At 39.8% G+C, this 20,925-nt stretch overlaps 4 protein-coding genes across 5 annotated transcripts; 2 read left to right on the forward strand and 2 right to left on the reverse strand.

The window, feature by feature from the left end:
- The first annotated feature begins 1,613 nt into the window (after positions 1-1,613).
- On the forward strand, positions 1,614-5,083 carry LOC308113341 (uncharacterized protein CXorf38 homolog). Of its 2 annotated transcripts, none has more exons than XM_080469558.1 (6): positions 1,614-1,882; positions 2,196-2,321; positions 3,270-3,392; positions 3,791-3,940; positions 4,036-4,212; positions 4,299-5,083. In XM_080469558.1, the coding sequence occupies exons 1-6, from the start codon at positions 1,679-1,681 to the stop codon at positions 4,407-4,409; spliced, it is 891 nt and encodes a 296-aa protein (XP_080325684.1). In that variant the 5' UTR covers positions 1,614-1,678; the 3' UTR covers positions 4,410-5,083. The 2 variants fall into 2 exon arrangements, with proteins under 2 accessions (XP_080325684.1, XP_080325685.1); XM_080469559.1 differs by having other exon boundaries at positions 1,645-1,882; positions 3,270-3,383.
- Positions 4,856-7,485, reverse strand: LOC308113334 (uncharacterized protein). The gene is made up of 3 exons (XM_080469545.1): positions 7,225-7,485; positions 6,653-6,782; positions 4,856-6,568 (listed from the first exon to the last, which is right to left on the reverse strand). Exons 1-3 carry the CDS (start codon positions 7,368-7,370, stop codon positions 5,846-5,848), a joined length of 999 nt encoding a protein of 332 aa, XP_080325671.1. The 5' UTR covers positions 7,371-7,485; the 3' UTR covers positions 4,856-5,845.
- A 1,213-nt stretch (positions 7,486-8,698) lies between these two features.
- Positions 8,699-11,645, forward strand: LOC308116246 (SH2 domain-containing protein 1A-like). The gene is made up of 4 exons (XM_080474319.1): positions 8,699-9,323; positions 11,002-11,062; positions 11,158-11,293; positions 11,498-11,645. Exons 1-4 carry the CDS (start codon positions 9,169-9,171, stop codon positions 11,539-11,541), a joined length of 396 nt encoding a protein of 131 aa, XP_080330445.1. The 5' UTR covers positions 8,699-9,168; the 3' UTR covers positions 11,542-11,645.
- A 1,546-nt stretch (positions 11,646-13,191) lies between these two features.
- On the reverse strand, positions 13,192-19,500 carry LOC308115354 (interleukin-5 receptor subunit alpha-like). The gene is made up of 10 exons (XM_080472801.1): positions 19,431-19,500; positions 18,814-18,887; positions 18,659-18,711; positions 18,405-18,556; positions 17,159-17,334; positions 15,907-16,040; positions 15,603-15,747; positions 15,377-15,479; positions 14,640-14,721; positions 13,192-14,541 (listed from the first exon to the last, which is right to left on the reverse strand). The coding sequence occupies exons 2-10, from the start codon at positions 18,878-18,880 to the stop codon at positions 14,443-14,445; spliced, it is 1,011 nt and encodes a 336-aa protein (XP_080328927.1). The 5' UTR covers positions 18,881-18,887; positions 19,431-19,500; the 3' UTR covers positions 13,192-14,442.
- Between the last annotated feature and the right edge of the window lie 1,425 nt (positions 19,501-20,925).

The following is a 20,925-nucleotide window of genomic DNA, read 5'->3' on the forward strand; positions in this document are numbered from 1 at the left end:
GTCCAAGTCATATGGTGTTGATATGGTCATCTTCATGACTAATAAAATCAGTCAGTGCAGGTATTTGTGTCAAATTCTTTTGAAAGAAACATGAAAACCAAATATTCTGTCGTCTGATAATTTGCTGACCTGTGAATATCTTTCATGCATGGGAAGTGTTCCTACAAAAGCTGCCGACTGTGTCTTACTGTACATTTAAATGTAAATTTCAAAGCCTGAAGCTCCACAAATACAACTTCACCACTTCCCCGGTGAAGGCGGGGGCACAAATCACATTGTGATCATTTTAAAACCTTGAGAAAAATTTGCTTTGATGCATTTATCATTGACTTTTTTTTTGTTAGTGTTCAGAGTATAAGAACTAAGACAATGAAATGCAATTCAGCATCTAACCTGAAGAGTGTGGAGCAACGTGCAAGCTGCAACTCTGAGGAAGTTAAAATTTGGGCCATTCCACTGACCTACATGGGAGGGGCAGTGTATTAAAAACTGCACTCAATATAATGCTGTCCAGCTCAACAGCACTGCAAACTATAAACTCAAAAACAAACATGTAGTCATATTAAAAACTCTCTGGCCATTTCAAGCACAACATAACATTTATTACCTTTGTAAAAACACATTTTTATGGCACTCTGACAATAACACCTGGACTGGTATGTGTAAACATGTCACGCCGCACATAATAGCCACAGCAATTACAGATAGAAAGATATGAAAAAAAACCCAAAAAAAACCACGTCTGGTAAGCATCGTGAATTCAATTTGTGATGAAGATATATGAGCATTTAGGTTGAACATAATTTTGCAGTTTGAAACATAGCCTATAATTGTTCTTTCTCTGCATCATTTGATCAAATTATCAGTCTGCACTCACATCAGCGACATCATTTTCTTTGCAAATGCACCATAAAACAAGTATCAGCGGCCTGGAATGCTGCTGTGTGCAGAGCCGCCGCCGTTAACATCTTTATGAGCTATCAGTATTCATCTTGATTCTGTCAAGAGGCATGAGCTGCATCTCTCACTGAGTGTCAGTACGAGCCTCATAATGGGGAGGTAATTGAAAAAAAAAAACAAGGTTGGAAATTGTGATCCAGGAGACTCGTGTTTGTTTCCTTCATCAGGCTGAGAGAAGAAAAAAAAAAAAAAAGAAAAAAGCATGAATCAGTTGTTGTGTCTTCCTCGGACACAGAGTGTCTGTCCAACACGCTGATCTTGGTGCAGCTGTGGTTTATCCTGCTTGCGGACAAGCAGGTGTAGGTCAGCAATCTGCCTACGCCCAAAGATATTGTGATGCCCCGAGAGCTCCCTGTGGATCCCTTGCAGGGGGGTTTGTTGAGTGAAGAGAGCCACCTCCTCGCAGACCCGCACACCTCATCCAAATGAATGGGTCCTTATCAGGCCTCTGCAGAGCTTGATGACGACTCACTCATTTGAATGAGGAGTGTGGGAGCAGGGAGACATGCAGGGCAGCAGATCCCCAGGGCCAGGGCTGGAGAACACTGATTTATTGAAAGCTTTCTCTCACACTCAGCAACCCAGCCTTCGTGGCCTGCATGTCAAAGTAAAGAGCGCCACCTCGTGGCCACTGTTCGACACTCACTGGGAGGAGCCACGCGCCAGGAGGGGACTTGCGCCTCTCTGTTGTTGTCTTGCATCAGGAAATAAGGCCGACATGGCTTTTGAGGAGCTTGTGGTCCGTCTGAACGACGGAGGTTATAAAAACTGGCTCAAAGCGGGACGGTGTCTCGTCATTTTAAAAGAGGGCCTTCATCCATTCACCGACCAGCACATGAGAGATTTCCACGGATATCTGCTCGATCACAACCCCCAGCTCAGGAACACATGCAGAGCGTCATGCCAACTCAGAACAAATAAGGTATGCTTCATGATGCAATGCTTCAATTCACTTACACATTTACTCCCATTCGCTTCTTTTTTCGGGTTTAAAGCACCTGAACTAGTCTCCATTCGTTACGTTCATTCTCACAGTAACTTGTGTGTGGCCACAGTAATTTGCGTCAGTTAAAAGTTTTGAGTGTGTGTGTGTGTGTGTGTGTGTGTGTGTGTGTGTGTGTGTGTGTGTGTGTGTGTGTGTGTGTGTGTGTGTGTGTGTGTGTGTGTGTGTGTGTGTGTGTGTGTGTGTGTGTGTGTGTGTGTGTGTGTGTGTGTGTGTGTGTGTGTGTGTGTAGCTTTGCAGTGGCTGTTCAGAGTGGAAGAAAGAGATCCTCAAACAGCACAGACAGCCTAAACCCACCATCTACTGGGACAACTGCAGCCCTGCATATTGGAGGACAGACCACTGGGAACTGGCCAAGGTAGCACACACGCACACGCACCTCACCATATACACCAGCTGAGATGATAACAAAGGTATTGGCAAGCATAAGAGCAGTGTGTTCCAGGCATACACTATTCCCACAGGGACGTATACTCATAACACTTATTCATATTGGGTGTCTCCAGTGCAGAATGTATATAAAACCAGACTTATATTAATGTTGCACATTAGCTTATTCGATCAAAATATCATGTCATATCTTCAAAAGATGAAATATTTCAGTATGGGACTCAAGTAGTCACTCAATCAAATACTATCTCATGAAGAATGTAGCTTAATATGTGTGTGTGTTTCTTTCTCACTGTCTAAAAACATTGATTTAAGTGGAGGGGAGGTAAATACGTCTCAAAGGTTTGTCTATTGGTTGTAATTAGTTGTTGCTCTGTGAGGGACTCATGACACCCCTGACTCAAATCTCTGATATATATTTTTAAAAATATATACTGTAACTATATTTTTTTTTTTTAAGACTTGGGGGACTTTCTGTGTGGAATTGACATGTTATCATGTGTAGCCAGGTAATGTCCAGATTGCTTATGGATGTGAACGTGTGATGGACCGGTTACCTGGTGATGTACACTGCCACAACCCGGAGTTGGATAACGATGTATAAAAACAATGAATACTTGGTTCTTATATCAAAATATTGTATCTTCTGTATATAGTTAGTCCAAATGTTTCTGCACACACAGAATGAAATTGTCTTTTATGTTCATCAAACTACAGCGTTGGATAGTTCAGAACTGTAACGTTTTTATTAAATTCTCAGTGTATAATATACAACTGTGTTACAGACAGATGGGATGTGATCACAAATACAGGAAATAATGTCGTAAATATCGTCCTTGTTACTTTGCGATGAGAGAGATGTGAGAATTCACATGAGCATGTCGGTCTGGTAGAGTCCCTCACTGTCTCTCTGCAGGCCTACATGCCGCGAGGTCAGGCCTCCAAGCAGAGGGCCGATCAGTGTGACGCCGCCGCTCTGCTCAACCTCATCAACCACTGCAACTGGTTCAACTTTGTGGATCCCAAAGTGGTGAGAGAGGTAAACATTTCAAAAAAAAAAAAGAGGCCATCGCTTTGCCGCTTGTCAGGTTTAGTCAGGATGTCATTCTTACAAAAAGGAAGCCAGAGGAAGGCTGAAGCTTCCTGTGCTTGTGTAGGTTGTATTCAGGTATTCCTATTTCCTCTCAATTCCTCTGCACATTTGATTCGACTAACTTAGTTTATAGTTTGTTAACCTTAAATCATGCATCCTTTGAAAAATAAACCCCCCCCCCCCCCCCCCCTTAATGTAAGCACGGCCATCTTAGTTTTGTTTGGCCGTATAAAGAATAACAAGGATGTGAAGTGGTTTTAAATAAAATTCATGAAAGAAAAAAAAAAATTTTCTCCAAAGAACATCGGGATTTGCATCATGTTGGAGTTTGCGTGTGCCTTCAGGTGATCCAATCCAGGAATGAGCTGATGCATTCATCCAACTTTCGTATGACGGATGAATGGATGAGGCACTTCCAGACCAGTCTGAAACACTTGGTGCATCAGATCGACCAACAGTCACAGATGAAAAAAGTTGCACAACAGATTGACAAGGTGAGTTTTGCTGAAATTCTTCCTGTGATGCCCAGCTCTGCCACGTGAGGCTTCATTTTGTCTTGTCTGTGCTCATGTGCATTTTTGTCTACTAGATGCTAAAACTTAATCTGTCGATTTCTATCGACCTCATGGACGGATTAGAGTCTGATACAACCAGCCAGTCCGACGTCAACTCCGACTTAGTTGGTCAATGGGAAGCTGAGCTGCTGCAGGAGATGTTGCAGGAGTTTTTAAACACTCCAGCTGAGGATGAAGACACAGATGCACCAGTGAGAAGAAAATCCATAAACACCCATAAACTTCTACATTAAAATGAGCACATGTATTAACTTCTAATATTCCGTCTCTTCATCAGGACGCTGAGCACTTAAGAACACTCGCTGGTTTCTTGGAGGCCAACAAAGATCTGAGCGAGCGGTTTTCTGCAGAGCTCCAAGTCATAAACTCTCTGAAGGCCAAAGAATGACAGATGAGGAGCAGGTGGCCAAGTGTGTGTGTGGTAGTTGGGGGTTCACATCCCATTGGGAGGACATCCTCAGTTCAAGCCTGGATCAGTTTACTCCCACAGTCATTTCAACATGCAGAGTAACCTGAATTGCAAGTGTGTGGACCTGTCCTGCTTGAACCCCCGGCCTCACCGTAACTGAACCGAGTCAGCCGGAACGGACTCCCGTGATCGTCCCTCATCACCTTCATCACCCTCATCGCCCTCAGCTGTTCGAAGTGCTACTCCAGGTGGTTGGATAAAAGCTTGCTATTAAATCAGATCATGTGATTTGTAAATATAAATTTTGGCACTATTTCTTATATCCCTCAGCATTATCAATTGCAATATGTGTGTAATGTGCTAATCATTGGCTCAATAGTCAAACTTCATGATGTGACCATAAGTCAGTGTTGTTGAATCTGAAAAGAATGGAAACATAAAGTTTATTTTATCACATCATTTAAAGTCTGAAACGTCTTTTTAGATCTGCTGCACAAAAACTGAAATCTTTCAAACACATAACCTTTCTGAATTTATAATACGGAGGTTTGCAACCTGTGACTAAAAGAGCATTTTTCATGATTTTCCACCAAATAAAATTTGTCTGGCGCTACAAAACATGCTAAAAATCTGAATTAAAGAAAAAACATCCCAAATAATTTTTTTTTTTACTATCCATAGAAAAAATAAGGTTATATTATTTGTCAGGTACAATTTAGATGTATTTTAATACATGTTTAGCTGTTATGGCCATTTGTAAAGGGTTTTTCCAGCTTTTAGTCATTTTACACATCTTGGCCATTTAGCTTTTATATCTACGTACGTTTGCATGTTCTCCCCGTGTGTGCGTGGGTTCCCTCCAGGTACTACGGTTTCAGTGAAGATATTTCCACAAGGGGATTAATAAAGTACAATTCTTCTTCTAAAATATGGAGAAAAAAACCCAAGATTTTTGCACAATTGTGAAATAATAAAAACAAGGTGACATAAATGACCGCAAGGTTTAGCAGTAAAAAAAAGTGTTTTAATACATTTGGATCATACTACAAAGTTTCTCTGAAAAATATTAAAGCTCTTTAGGCACATGGTATTGCTTTAACAGCTGACTTTGTTTGATAAACCCACATTTTAAAGTCTACAGCCTCCAAGGTGAACATTCTTTAAAAGGTGATCCTAAAAATATTTACTGTAGCTTACTTTTTTTCGAGAACGAGGTCATAGCAGTATTGAGGTATTTGACTTTGGATCTCAAGATAATGTCAGTAAATGCATCCAGTCAAATACTTAATTAACTTGTTGTGGTTCCCCATTTTCCACTCGTGCAAATCATTTCTTTTGCATGGATGTAAGGCCAGGGTGACTGTGGTATCTAAAACCGAGGGGTGGGCCGCAGATAAAACCAGGAGCAAACATCTTCAGTCTTCTTGTTTGAAGGGAGTTCCCAGAGGTCCACGCTGATAGTTGCAGAGGAGACAAGCAATGGTGAACAACTGATTGATGCTCCCTGACACAGGCGGGGGAATGCTAATGTTGAACACTTTGTTCTCTCTGATTGCCAAAAATAACTCCTCCAAATGGATTTTAAGAGCAGCCTGGTCCTTGGAATCATTGGATGCCTCCCCAGGCCGGTGAACTCGGCAGGGAACAAGGTCGTCTATCCGAAAACTCCTATTAAGCATGACTGTCATGTCGGAGGAGAGGAGCGGTATGATGCCCGACTGCCTGAACACCTCTCTCACACTCGCTGAAGGTCCGCAGAGCGCCGATACAAACATCACAGCTCCGTGCGGGGCCACGCCTACAATCCCCTTTAAGAGGCAGCAAGACGTGTGTGAGGAGCAGAGACTCTGCTGAGGCGACGAAGGCGAAGCTGTTTGGCAGTGCAGCTCGATCCAGTCTATGACCACATGAGTGTCAACGTAATCGATAAACTCCCGCGGAAGATGAGCCTTCACCTCCTCCGGCGTCATCCACGTGCGCACGGACCCCAGCAGGCCGTAAAGGAAGTTGGCCCAAGTTATGATGATCCTCGTGAAGGTGGTGTTGTGGATGTTCAAATGCTGCTCAAGCTCCGCCATGGTCCAGCCGGTCGACAGGTAGCTCACGAACAGCAAAAACTCATCTAACGGAACCATGTCCTGATGAGAGAGAGAAACACACGGTGAATGGTTTTTGTTATTTTCCTGTAGTAGTAACATTTGTAGTGACAGTCAGGTACTAACTGTTGCACTGCTCAGATCCTCTTGGTTCCCAGCAGCGTCGGAGGAGTTTGTCCTCTCAGGCCAACCGACACTGGCGGTCGCTCGTTCAATAAGTCTCCAAAAGGCCATCAAATGCTCGATGGAGGAGAAACTTTAAAGTGAAGTTCGTATGAGTATATTTATGACAGAATCGAGAGTAAAATTACTTATGAAGAATAGACCAACAGAAGTGGTAATGTACATGAAGTACAGCAGACAAATCGTTGGAAAATATATTCGGTAGTAAAAAAGTGTGATGTGATTTTAATCAAATAACCAGAGAACTACTGTGAAATACTTCCTAAGACTATATAACTCCCATTTGCAAACAGTGTTTGATGTGTTCTCTGTGCTTATATTGGTCACTGAAAGGCCTTTACATATCGATATATAATACTACTTGTTTAAATTTTATTTGAAGTTTAACTTTCTTTTCTATTTATTCTGTGTGGAGACACCCCGTAAAATAATTTCCTCTGGAATTAATAATATTTCTATTCTATAAGCTTGTAGCTGTACATGTTTGGGGGCATTTAGAGTCCATTGTTGCTCACCCGGTGTAAAACTGGACGTCCTCTGGCGACTGGCTGAACCGCTGTAACACAGACCGTCTCGGTTCTGTCCGGCGTCCCCGGGGCCGCGGTGCTGGAGCTGGGCCTTGGCGGTAATAGTTGTGGTCCGCAAAGGCCGCAGTGTCCATCTCTTCAGGTTTAGCCTGCTGTCCAGGTTCACAGCTTTAAAGTCTTTTTATGCAGACATGCGACGCCACCGCGGTCCTAGTTTGTGCCGCTGTTTACAAATCCAAACCCGCCACTTCCGGCAGAAGTACTACAAACTTCTCGTGAGATCTGCTCACATCGCCATCTACTGGTCATGTATCAGTCCTGCATGAGCACACACGGCAAACAACCTGTCAACTCATTCTGAACGTATACTAATGCACAACGGTATGGCTTTTAATGATATGATACCCCATTCCCATACTTATTTTTTTGCATTTAAGTTTACAGGTGATTCACACCAATCCTTTACAACAATAATATATGAATTGTATCTCCTTCTTTATTGACTGACAAAATCTTTCTTGTCTGTAAAGCTTTGAATGGTCTCCGGCCTAAATACATCTGAGATTTACCTGCACATTATGAAACATCCAGACTCTTGAGGTCCTGGGGTTTACCCAGAGTCAGAAGCAAGCAAGGTGAAGCAGGTTTTAGTTTCTATGCTCCTCACATGTGGAACAAACTTCTTGAACACCTGAGGACTGCTGATACACTTAAATCAAGCCTTTAAGTACTGTTATTTGCTCAAGCTTCCCATTAAACAAATATTTTTACTTATTTGATTACCTTTACAAAGTTGAAAAAAAAATTTCTCCTTGATATGCATTTCCTAATCGCCTTGTTTCAATTTTTTCCCTTTATCTATTTGTAAAGCACTGTGATTTACCTTGCGTCCAAATGGTGCTGTATCAATAACTTTGTCTCGCTTGCCTCTTGAAGTGATCCAACATACTTTGAACAGATAAGACAGAAATGTATGAAAATCACCTTCTACTGTTGCCAAATGTTGATGCAGACATTTTAAAAAGGATGTGTGATATGACTGATCTTTTGGTGGCATTGTTTTATCCTCTGCAAGCTGCAGTGTCTTTAGTATGAGTGCTACAGTGACAGACTCTCTCACATAAATACGTCTTGAATGTCTAGAACCCAGAGAGAACGTCAACAATGTTTCTTCTAAACCCACAAGAAACCCACAACATCCCAGTTTGTCCCTCCGACACATCTCCTTCAACTTCTGACTGGTTGGACATAACATAAAGCAAAAATATAGAAATAAACTGTGTTGCAGTGTTTCTGAGTCGTTTGTCTCCTCTGAAATAAACTTTTTCCTTTTCTTAGAGTCTGTTTTTGAAGAGTCAAACCACAGCTAAATCATGTGCCCATGTGGTTTGGCTAGTGGTTTATGTATATCTGAATGCTGAATTTCTCTGTTTAAAACCACCATCTTTTCTGTTTGTGAGTCTTGTGCAAACAAAATCAAATGTGCACGTGTCATTTTTGTGAGATTTATGCTCAGTCTTATAGTATGTCGATTGAACATGTTAGTTTCATTTAAACAAATTTAAAAGTGATTTCATAAAAAGGTATAGCTTATTACTAAAAAGGGTACAGATACATATTTAGAGTCTATATTTTTTTTCACTTTTGAGTTGCAGAAGAATAACGAAAAGATGTTCTGACAAGGCGTCACAATTGAAGCAGCAAAGTCCAAATTGTTGTTTCGTTTTCAGAAGATAAAAGTCGTTATATAGGTTAAAAAAAAAGAAGGAAAAAAAAAGTGCAAGATTGGTGAGATGCAGGCGCACAAAAGAAAAGTGTGAAAACCAAAGCAGCTTTTCCTGCTTCACAGCCTTTCACACGCTCGTCTGCTTGTGGAGACTGCTGTGCCCTTACAAACAACACACAAATGTGGTAGTCAGACTTTGAGGCAACATGGAGCAAGAAGAAGAGATGCTGGTCAGGTCCATTTACTACGGCAGGATTGGAAGTGAGGCCACAGAAAGGCTTCTGGAGAGGTTTGGACATGACGGCAGCTTTCTTCTGAGAGACAGCGAGACAGTGCGAGGGGCCTACTGTCTGTGTGTGAGGTCAGTTGACTGTGCCAAGGTGCTTATTCGACCCAAAGTTGTTGTATTTTTTTTCAGTTTCATTGCTCTCCGTTCAGTTTGTCGGATCATTTGTCGATTGATCAACAGTTTATTTTCAGTGGAACTTTTCATTTCATTCTGTAGCTTGTTTGCAAGTTCGCTTAAACTCCGTTCAGTTCAAGATGTAGACCATGAGCTGAAAGCCAAACATGTTCTAAGCATTACAAGTTTACAGACCTTTTGTACAGTTTACAACAATATACATAGACAACCAGGAACTGAAATGAGTGGTAGATAATCCTTTACTTTCAGCCACTCTTTACTCTTTCATATAGAACTTTACTAAAAACTTACAGCTTGATTTGACCCAATATCCTACAAATATTTATACAACGACTTTATAATACACATCTAAATATTAACCAGAAATCATAGAATTTATTTGAATGTTACAAGAACTTTAGCATTTGTAATGTGAGGTTTCTTTCTTTCTTTCTTTGTTTTTTCCACACATTATATTCACTGATTCATTTGAGACTACAACTTTTAAAAGTTCTCAAGTTTCCCCGTATAAACGTAGGTTTTAGTTAGAGTGTTTTCATTTTTTGCTTTTTTCAATGGAGCACTGTAAAAACTGGAGGTGTTCCGAATCTTCAGCCCGAAGATAGTTTGTATTTGATGTGAAACTACTCTGGGGTGCTAAAAGATTGAACCAGAATCAAAATCCAAGGTACTTCATACTTTCCTGAGGAGCAATTAAGAAGACTGTACGGCAACGACCAACACAACACACAGTATACATAAAAAAATAACATAAGGAATTGTTAAAAGTTAGTGTTAAAACATATCAAGTGTAAGAAAGAACTTACAACCAAATGTATTTGTTAAACAGTAGTGGAGAAAGAATATTGGATTTATTCTCAGTCATGAAAACATCAATAAATAACTAAATAAATTGCAAATTTCAGGCACAGAAATAACTACAAATCTAGATTTTTCACTTCTTTAGCTTCCGGATTAAATGAAAGCTAAAACATCTATTCAAACATTCATATAATAAAATGACTTTATAACAGGAATAATTAACTTACTTTTGAAGTACTTATTTTTCAGATTGAAATTGTGCTCCAACTCATATTAAAATACTAAAAATATGTTGGTTTATCACTCTCTTAGTGAGGTCAGGGAAAAGAAAAACGACCGTCATTAAAAAATAGAAATCTATATGTGTGTATTAATGTTATTTTCTCCTTTTTTTAACCATTAAAAAAATAAGTGTTTACTCTGCAAACATAACATGTGCTGAAAGACATCCTGTGTTCAATGTCGCAGTCATCTGTCACAAACTAAATATAATGTTGCTAAGTAACTTGTGAATTAAAATTGATCTATAAGAGGGTAAGCACTTACAAACACCTTTAAAATTATATTTGCAAATGCCAGGAAATGAAAAGTTTCAGAGTCAATGAAACTTAATGCTTCGAACAATCATGATGATCTGATTTTTTCTGTGGAACAAAAAACTGAAACCAATGAGTCATTTTGTGTGTGTGTGTGTGTGTGTGTGTGTGTGTGTGTGTGTGTGTGTGTGTGTGTGTGTGTGTGTGTGTGTGTGTGTGTGTGTGTGTGTGTGTGAGAGTATCTGAATTATTCATATTGTATACATTGTCTTTCACAGGAAAGCACCGTATGTTCACACCTACAGGTTAGTGCACTCTGCTGGACACTGGTATGTACAGGTGGGTGAGCTATTTGCACGCACCCCCACACACACACACATACATCCATGCAATGGAGGTTTATTAGTCATGGTGTGTGTTTCCATGGTTTACAGGGTTCAGGAGTCACATCGCAGAGATTTAGAACTCTGGAGGCTCTGATTGAGACCTACAGAAGGTCTCAGGTTGCTGCTATGCCAAGTCTCACTGACCCACTGGACAAAACACAACTACCAAACAGCATGGGACAAGGTACAAAACACACACACGCACACGCACGCACGCGCACGCACACGCACGCACACACACGCACACACACACACACACAGTAAAGTGCTTGTTAAAAGAATCTTGGCTCGTGACAGCACATGAAGTTTATGTTTGTGGTACCACACGGAAATACTTTTTATCTCTGACATGTCAACTTTAACCCTGTTTCAATGGTTTCCACCACAGAGTTCTTCTACATGGAACTAAACAGCAGCACCTCTGCTCAATGACGCTGTGTCTGCAAATCTAGGCTGCAGATTACGTTGAGAAAAAACATCTGTGCTATTTTGTACTTGTGACATAGTTTGTTTGTAAACTGATATTGTTAAACATTAAAAAAAAAAAAAAAAAAAAAGAGTTGATTTATTCTTTTTTCTGTGCGTATGTGTGTGTTTTCTCTTTGTAGATCATCTTTGAACTCTCACATAATGGGAAATTCCCCCAAAGTCAATAAATGTTGCAGTGGTGATGTGTTTTGAGGTCAGACTAAGGTGAATGCCAGGTAAGATAGTGGTCAGGATATCAGGCAAGGGATATCTGTGGTTGGGGTTCCTGTAAGTAGTCCACAGGAAATTAAGACAATTAATTGACCTCAGAATGAAAACGGGAGACACCAGGCTGATTGCTCCCTGACTCAATGTAAGGTCCTCATAAGGGAGTCACTTCACCGTGAATGTTATATATCAACTACAGGAAGTCACAGTTATGTGTTTTTCCTGGGTCTGTTTTCTAGTCTGAAGCTGTGACGCACAATGACTGTTGCGACACAGAAAACTTTGCGATGAGGGGAAAAGCAGATTTCAGAGTACATTGTCGAGACGCTCATTTCACCGCTGAAAGTCTTTATGTTTTTATCTCAAGTATTTCTGATTAATCAATCTCTATCAACATCAGCGCATTTGGACCTTTTACATATATTGTTGCCACATTTGCCACAGCTGTAAAAACGTGTCTTCAGAAAGAAGAAGTAAGTTGTTGCTGTGTTACAAAGATAGCTTAGTTTGCAAGTCATGCTTCACTTCCTGTTACATGCAACGCTTGAACTTCAGTCTCTCGCGTTTTGAGACTGGGATGTACATTTCAGGAGGTTTCTAAAGAATGTATGCAGAAACTTAAGAATAAATCTTTGGGTGGGTCAGCTAATTGGAGTCACTGGATTTATTTTGTAAATATGGGGTGGAATAATCAGCTTCACCTCTTGTCCACAGCATGAAAACCATCATTTAGATTAGGCCACAACAACAGCCAGCAATAGCTGTAACGGTCATAATAAAAAGTAAATGCTGTGATATGATATGGCCACTGTATGCTAATGTGGTTATATGAGAATGTCCTTTTACTTTACAACCTAATGCAACAGCATCTCCTGGTTTCACACAGGACTGAAACACCACTTTGTGATCCATAGGTATACCCAAACAAACATTTACACAGAATATTGTGCCATCATACACATCAGTGTACAACGTATCTGTAAATCTTTCCATCACATTCATCTACTCTTTCACATTCATATATCAGAGGACATTACTTCACAGGTAACAATAGGTAGATGCAAGATAAACCCGAAACAGCTGACCAGTCTATCTCAGGACAGACACAGAGACAGACACATTCACATGTATACCTCCAACAGATATTCATTGTACTCAAGTGAAAATTATGATGCTAAAGAATTTTTGTCAATGTAATCTTAATCATATAGATCTAAGAAAGCAAACAAGAGAAGACAAATAAAAAATGTTGTTGGAATCACAATTCTGCGTCAACATATTATTGCTGTTTTATTATTAAATACTGTTTCAAAGCAGCAGTTCTGACATTGCAAAAAGACACTGAAAGATCAGCAACTGGGTTTTTACAGACCAGAAGACATGTCACAGAGCTTTACTTACTTTATTTCAAGTAGAAAGGCACATTTGTTTTAGAGAAACATTAGATTAAACAACATGAAGTTGAAGTTACATGACCAGTGGATAACACATACCAGAGCAGTCCTACTCCACTTTGAATAATTTAATCAGTCGCATGTTATCTACTTTCAAATATTAGCATTTTTTGGAGTTGTTGTCTCTGGATAGGAGCATCTCTGTTACGATATCACCAAACTTCTTTTCCAGAGCTAACGCAGTTCTTGGGACGGCGCCACGGAAGACGCCTGTCAATCAGACTAACTTCTACTCATAAGATTAGTTTGGAATGCGTTAAATGGTAAATGTTCTGTTTTTGAAACACGTGACGCATTTTGAGCTGCATTTCACTGCATGAAAAGTGTTCTGTAAATAAAGGCCGAAGGCTTGAAATAGACATAAATAAATGTACTGGCAGAGCTGAGTTAAGATGTTGTAACAGCACTGAAATCATACAGCCACAGTTTGTGCACATTAATTGAGAGAGGAATAACTGACAGAGACAAGAGTAACTGAAGGAATATTTTTCCCAGACATGTAGCCCATGAGGAGTCCAAACTACAGTTTCAGGGCCGCTTGCGGACTGTGGCCGATATTTAACTGACCCGGGGCAAGTTATTAAAAATATAATGGACCACGTATGAAGCCTGCCCTTAACTGTTCTGTACTTCTGAGTCTTAACACCGGAACAACACAAAGCTAATTACAGGAAAATGTTGCTGCTTGTGACCAAAAATAGAACTACAGGGAGTAAATGCAAAACATTTCAGTGACACACTTCACAACTAGTGAGTGGCTCTGTAGTTTGTTATTTTTCTGAAAACGTTTTTTGGACGTCTCTGATCTGCACACATTATGTTTGGAGTTGGTAGAAAGCCAAATTCTGTTTCTTTTGAAGAAGCAACTCTGCAATAACTGGTAAACCTACAGCAACATCCACTACGTTGAAAGCAATTCCCCAGAAAACAATAAAGAGTAACAATCAGCATGTGTTGTCATCATGTGTTTTTGTTTGTCCTAAAATTCAATGTTCTGTTGTTCCTGCAATGAAAATCTGAAACTTTCTTCAAAACATTTAAGAATAATTTTTTTAAAATCATCATTTAAATACTGACTCCATGTATATCGCTAAACTACTGTATATTGCAATACTCTATATATGTGCTTGCTTTTAAATAGGAATATTATAAATATTTTTATACATTCTGACCAAACACATTTTTATTTTAAATCCGTCTGGTATTCCTCCGAAGGTGTGTCTCTATCTTCAACCTCTGTGATTTCTTCTTCGGGCTTTGCTGGCACAGCTGGGTAGAAAAACTGGCAACACAAGAAGCAAAATATTGGTACCATTTTATTACGAACGGTTGTAATTTAGTTATGAAGTGGACACGTGGAGTTCAGTGTGTTGTGCTTACGTTAAAGGTATCACTTTTTTCCAGGAAATACTTGTACTTTGGTGGTGGATGAGGAATTGGAGGGAACAGTACGTCTAACAGCCTGTAACACACACACACACACGCACACACGCACGCACGCACGCACGCACGCACGCACGCACGCACACACGCACACACGCACACACACACACACGCACACACACACACATGACCGTTGACATGAGGCCCCTGATGGACGAGTACAAGCGAGTAGAAGATGGTTGAATGTTTTTTTTTTTCATTTTAGAACAAACTGTTCACAGACATATGAGCAAAAGACTTAGAATAAAAGGACATTTGCATATTTCCCCTGCAGCTGTTTTAGACCTATGAGGGTCATGTCCACAGCTTGAGAGAGTGAAAGGTGGTTTGTCAGATTAAAAAAAAAAGAAACTAACAAAAATAAAAATACACCATCCCCCCCTCTCACTTCTTCTTTCTGAACACTGTTGTCTTTTTTTTTTAGCTTCACTGCAGAAGCCAAAATGGCCTTTGACTCCTTTTCTTCTGAGAGTTTCAAATTTCAAAGGCAACATAGAGTTTATGCATCAGATAAACATATAAAAAAAAGAGAAAAAATAGGAAAAAATACAACTCCGGAAAGAAGATGAGAATAAAGGTCAGTGTGAAGGGAAGTGGGATATCTTTGAAGGACTGTGGGCATATGTACATGTGTGTGAATCAAAGCACAAGTTAGTCACGGGAACGTGCAGTACCTCCGATGACGCAGAAATAGCAGGACAGCCAGGATCAGGGGTATCCCAAGTGTAAGGAAGATGACCACCAGAGGGTGCAGTGTGGAGAGAGACCGGTCCACCACTGAAAAGAAAAAAGATATATGAATATCTGAAATGAGAGGTCATGGTTGGCTCTTGGAATTCACATGGTGTAGCGAAGGACAATTTCACCTTCTAGTTAATCTCCACAATGAAAAGTACTCACCGACAGCATGACTCCAGTTGCTCCATTCGGTATAACCATAACAGTTGGTTGAAATCCTTGCCCTCATTCTTAGCCTGTAGGTGTGGGTGGGATCTGCATTCGGTTCTTTATACGACTGGTGGCCTTCGATGGTTTTGTGCTCATTCTGTCACGTAAATGAACAGAGCCGGTTTAACAAGGTTCAGAAGTTAGTGGCATCGAACGCTGGTCTACTTTTTCATGTTGATCATGGTAAAACTTAAAACAGCAAGTGTCATTTTTACAATAAACAACACCTGTAGCAATCCACACACTGACACGCTACCTGGTCACCCATGTCCAGCTGGTAGACGAAGCAGTGGGGTTTATAGGTGAATCGGCTGCTGGGCAGATCCCAGGTGACAATCAGGTCTTTATCTTTGACTGATGCATTGATGTGTGGAGAAGGAAACAATAAATCTGTTTCACACACAGGTAAAGGCAGGTTAGAAATCATTCTGAAGATAGATTGAATTTCAGATGTTGTAGACCTTAATAGCAACGTGATTTTTGCTTTAAAATATTAATCATACATTCATTTAAATTATGCGTAATCCTCAACTGCAAACTGTGAATCGCTGCAAAGCAATGTAGCCTGATGAACAAAGAGGAACTGCAGGATACAGAGTTTATGGAGAAGAAGTACATTGCTACATACAGTTTCACATTGTTGGTTTCTGTATGACACAATGCGTTGGAGGGGGCAACAAAGAACAATACTGAAAGTAAAATATTGACATTTCTGTTTCAACCATAAACATGAAACTTTTCCCTTAAATTGGGGGAACATCTTTTGTGTGCCTCTTTTCTCAGCGATCAAGTCCACCTCTCTTGTTTTGGTCATTTTACATCCACCGGGTACTGGTGGATTAGGATTACCATTTCTCTGTGTTGTTCTTTCATACAACTTTGTTAAAATTTATATTAAGATGGTGTACAAAAATGCCAAAACAAGCATCGTACCATTTCTTTCATGTGCAAACCAAAATCTACTTGTAAAATAAAAAATCTGCTATCGACTACTCCAAAGTGGAAAAAGGACTGATATTTGTACATGGTTAATGTACAAAGCTGTCAAATGCACTCAAGTGAATCAAGTTGCTCAGTTGTCTGCTTCTACTTGTCAGTGAGCATGCAAACATCTTTACATATTATGCTTTCATACAGGCATCCTGTTTTGCACATGCCAATACCAAAAAGTAAACGCTGCCATCAAGATGGAACACTTGTGATCAGCCAATACACTAACATAACTCACTGACTTAAAGTCCTGTGAAATGACATCAACCACCTGAAATCATACTGCGCTAAATACTGCTGGATGCACATTGCCTGAATGCTTCTTTATTAAATCAAGCACTTTTGTTTCTAGAAGGCCAATTAAATCCGTCAAAGGTCAGATAAACTTATTGTTGTATTATCCCAAGTATTATCCCATTGATTTAAGCAGATATTATATACCTAATTGTCACTTTTATGAGGTATAACTACTCAGGGCTCAGTGACAGCTCAAAGGAGTGTTTGGCTGGGAGTTTTACCAAGGCTGTGTTTGTCAAACACGACGGTGTAAGCTGTCCACTCGTCATGCAGGGACATGTTGAAGTGAAGCACTACGGAGCTCATCTCAAACTCAGTGATGTCCAAAGTGGCTGATGCATCTCTCTCCACAGACTCCTCTCTCAGGGATTGAACTTCCACATCATCATTGCAAACTCTAGAAGAAGAGACAAAAGAAAAAAGTGTATTTATGTTCTAATTTCAGATAAAGGTGACTGCTGTTTACTTTTCATGTTACGATGATTTAATTTCTCAGGTCCGGCTGAATGGGAACATGTGCTTTGATTTTATTATTTACGGTAGGGGCTGCCTTAATATGGTGTTGTTAGAATTTTGGGCTTACTGGAGAGTTCCTTATGCTTTTCTCAAGCTGTTCGCTCATGGAGGAATCATCAACTGTTTAGCACTACACACCACTATGGAGATCTTTTAAAATCTCATGCCAGGATCACAGATCTTCCATTTTACTTTGAAAGGCTCCCAAGAGTCTTTAATATGTGTCTGAGTTTTGCTCTTAATGTGGCAAATACTGTATGACTTGAATTTCATAGATATTCAATATATGATAACTTCAGGTGAGTAGCTCACTTTTTTCCTGTGACGGCTATTTTTGTTTGTTGTTGTTTTGTTTTTTTTCCTCTTAATCAATTTTATGACACAATGCAGCTTTCTAATTTAGTCAGAATCCTTGGAATAACAAGTTGGAGCGTTCTGGTTTATCACGACATTGTAACAGCCATGAAAGCTGGACTCAGGGTCCTTAAGCCTAATCCAAGTTTAACCTCTGAGCACTGACTTAAAAGACGAGGGTCTTTACAAAGAATTTTAATTATATAATACTTTCAAAGTGCTCCACGTGTGTTTTATAGTACAAGTTAAAAAAAATAAAATCAATCATATGAAATAAAATAGGTGAAACCGTGAACCTCCACAGAGCATGTCGGCCTGATATCTCCAGGTAAACATTTCAAAGCATTGGTGCTGGAAATGTGAACGCCTGCTGACCTACGGTCTTTTTTCCTGACCTTCGGGACATTTAGAGGCCAGTAACCTGCAGAATACTGTCATGTAGACATGAAATATTAAAAGACCAGCCAGATAAAAATGGAGCAACACCATTTAATATTCTGTAAGCAAAGCAATTTTTAAGGCTTGACACTAAAGGAAGGCCAACTCTTTTGAGGGGTATTTTGGGTTTTAGTTGTAAAGGAAAGAATGTGGGAATACCTGATGTGAACGGAAAGCTGAAAGTCTTTCTCCAAAGTGTGGAACGACCAGGAGCAGTTCAGCTCATTTGATGGGTAAAGCAGGCAGACAAAAGTTTCTTTCACATCATTTTTGTCTACAATATCATTTCCTGTTGCAGTCTGCACGTGGATCTGAAATTGTATCACAGAAAAAGCACGGCATGAACACACTTGAATATCAAACTAATTCAGGAATTATTGCTCCTTTAGCGTGAGAAGATAAACTTTTCTCACCAGATCGGTTTGACTTTCCTCCAGACAGATGTCTGAACTGTTTCCCTTTGTCCCTGTGATGCATGAGAAAAGAAAATGGGTATGTTTGGCATTGATATTGGAATTGTTACATGCGCAGTGGGAGTGTAGTAAAGGTGATTTTAAAGGTCACTCACCACTTTGCAAGACCCACAAAACAAGCAAACTGGACCAGAGTAGAAAATTAACTGGAAACGGCTTCATTGCCCAACTGGGTGTCCACACACACACACACACACACACACACACACACACACACACACACACACACACACACACACACACACACACACACACACACACACACACACACACACACACACACACACACACACACACACACACACACACACACACACACACACAAATGAGAATACAGCAAGCAAAAAGCAGCCGCCATGTCTGTTCACAATGAATAATTTCCTGACTGTTCGTACTTCCTCTTCTTAAGAACTTACAAAATGTGTTAAAATACCATAAAATGTATCACTGGGCATAAGACTGAAAATATACACCCGTATGAAACTGTTACTTGTAAGTTTTAAGATAAGCACTTATCCTTTTACCTCACACAGGGGGAAATAAACAAAAGTTTTAGTCATTTGTCTTCTCTATACTCTCCGTTCAACAACTATGACTGTCAAAAAAGATCTCTTGTCAGACACATGACTGTCTTGACGGAGTTTAACATCGCTTTTGAATAAAAGCAAACTCCTGTCAGCTTTATTGCAGTTATAATAATGTAAACAGTTACCTCCTGCTGTCGCTCCAGTCTTCAGTCTCGCTTCCCTGACTGCAAGAAAACTTCAGGGGAAAACAGTCAGTGAAAGAGAGAGGAGGTGGCCAGGGGTGGTTCCTGATACTACTAATAATAATACACATATTACCAATGTTACTACTACTACCACCAATACTAATAATACTAATACTAATAATACTACTACTACTACTACTACTACTACTACTACTACTACTAATAATAATAATAATAATAATAATACAACATTTTACTACTGCTTCAATGGTTTCTATTAATATAGCACTTTTCCACTGAGTAATCCCTGTTACGTGTGTCCAGGTACCTGCTGACACACCTAGAAGGTGTTCTGCTGCTGTGTTTTTTTCTCTTGTCTCCTTCTCCACTGTTTTTGTTCTCTCCTACACAGGCAATTGGCAATTAGAGGGAATAAAATGGGAGAAAGAAGGCATGAAAAGGAGACGAGGACAGACCATGGCTTCATGAACAGAGGTCTGACTCGTGCTTTCTTAGAGCAGCAGCAGGAGGAAGATTGATATTTTTGTTGGCATTTTAAAGAAACAATCCCTATTTTTCCTCTGTCCCTACTGGCAGAGTTTTTTTGTTTTAGTTTGTTGTTTCAATTTGAGTTCAAGCTCACCAGCAGTCCCATTTTGTCATCATCAGACTAAAACTTTTCATTTTCTTCTTTTTCATTTAGTTTGAGGGAAGTGCAGGGTGCGACAGCCCCACATCGTGGTTGGCCCTGCACTTTTCTCTCTTTTGTTCCTTTTGGCCGGGGTTGCCCCCTCTTTTTGGTTGCTACTTTTTAAGGAGTAACTTTTTGTTTTTCTCCACAACTAAACAAATTAAAGCTGGGCTGAATAAAGATTTTTGTCTTTTCAAACCTGAACTTCTTGTTTGGTGTCTTTCAATGTGTTGTGCCCCGTTCAGCGAGCCTGGTTGCTTGTGTAATTTTCTGAGGCCATGACACTTGACACCATTAATCACATTCACCCATTCACACATTTATGGAGGCGGTTATTAATCCATCCGTTGTGAGTAATTTGGGATTCAGTGTCTTGCTCAAGAACACTTCAACATGTAGAGAGATGGAGATGAGAAATCGAACCTGCAACCTTCCGATAATACTAATGGCATAATACTGGTAGTACTATAAATAATATTACTTCTACTAATACTAATACTACTACTATAAACAATAATACTTTATGTCTAACTGATGTTGGATAATTTGATAACAATATGCATTAGCATCAGCTAACTGCTTTTAACACCAATTACAGAAATGTCATGGCTTTTATCATTCGAGAAATAAATTTAATTAAAGCCGATAACCAATTAATTTCCTCTAGACTAGAGGTCAGGTTTATATATTTAGCACATTGCCTCGTGTGTTATGTCACATGTAATGGAAATGAAGAGAAAGAGTACTGAAAGAGTGTCTTTCACTGTGAGCATAGGGATGGACAGGAGGAGACTGAAGGACAGC

The sequence above is a fragment of the Lipophrys pholis genome (genome assembly GCF_963383615.2).
Source record: "Lipophrys pholis genome assembly, chromosome: 1".
Taxonomy (NCBI): Eukaryota; Metazoa; Chordata; class Actinopteri; order Blenniiformes; family Blenniidae; genus Lipophrys; species Lipophrys pholis.

Excerpts from the sequence above, each read along its gene's own strand:
- LOC308113341 (XM_080469558.1), top strand. The coding sequence starts at position 1,679 with ATGGCTTTTGAGGAGCTTGTGGTCCGTCTGAACGACGGAGGTTATAAA. Across the intron at positions 2,322-3,269 it reads ACCACTGGGAACTGGCCAAG|GCCTACATGCCGCGAGGTCA; the intron begins GTAGCACACACG and ends GTCTCTCTGCAG. Across the intron at positions 3,941-4,035 it reads TTGCACAACAGATTGACAAG|ATGCTAAAACTTAATCTGTC; the intron begins GTGAGTTTTGCT and ends TTTGTCTACTAG.
- LOC308113334 (XM_080469545.1), bottom strand. The coding sequence starts at position 7,370 with ATGGACACTGCGGCCTTTGCGGACCACAACTATTACCGCCAAGGCCCA. Across the intron at positions 6,783-7,224 it reads GACGTCCAGTTTTACACCGG|TTTCTCCTCCATCGAGCATT; the intron begins GTGAGCAACAAT and ends TTCACTTTAAAG. Across the intron at positions 6,569-6,652 it reads AGGATCTGAGCAGTGCAACA|GACATGGTTCCGTTAGATGA; the intron begins GTTAGTACCTGA and ends CTCTCTCATCAG.
- LOC308116246 (XM_080474319.1), top strand. The coding sequence starts at position 9,169 with ATGGAGCAAGAAGAAGAGATGCTGGTCAGGTCCATTTACTACGGCAGG. Across the intron at positions 11,063-11,157 it reads CTGGACACTGGTATGTACAG|GGTTCAGGAGTCACATCGCA; the intron begins GTGGGTGAGCTA and ends CATGGTTTACAG. Across the intron at positions 11,294-11,497 it reads ACCAAACAGCATGGGACAAG|AGTTCTTCTACATGGAACTA; the intron begins GTACAAAACACA and ends TTTCCACCACAG.
- LOC308115354 (XM_080472801.1), bottom strand. The coding sequence starts at position 18,880 with ATGAAGCCGTTTCCAGTTAATTTTCTACTCTGGTCCAGTTTGCTTGTT. Across the intron at positions 18,712-18,813 it reads TTTGTGGGTCTTGCAAAGTG|GGACAAAGGGAAACAGTTCA; the intron begins GTGAGTGACCTT and ends CATGCATCACAG. Across the intron at positions 15,480-15,602 it reads CAACTGGAGTCATGCTGTCG|TGGTGGACCGGTCTCTCTCC; the intron begins GTGAGTACTTTT and ends TTTTCTTTTCAG.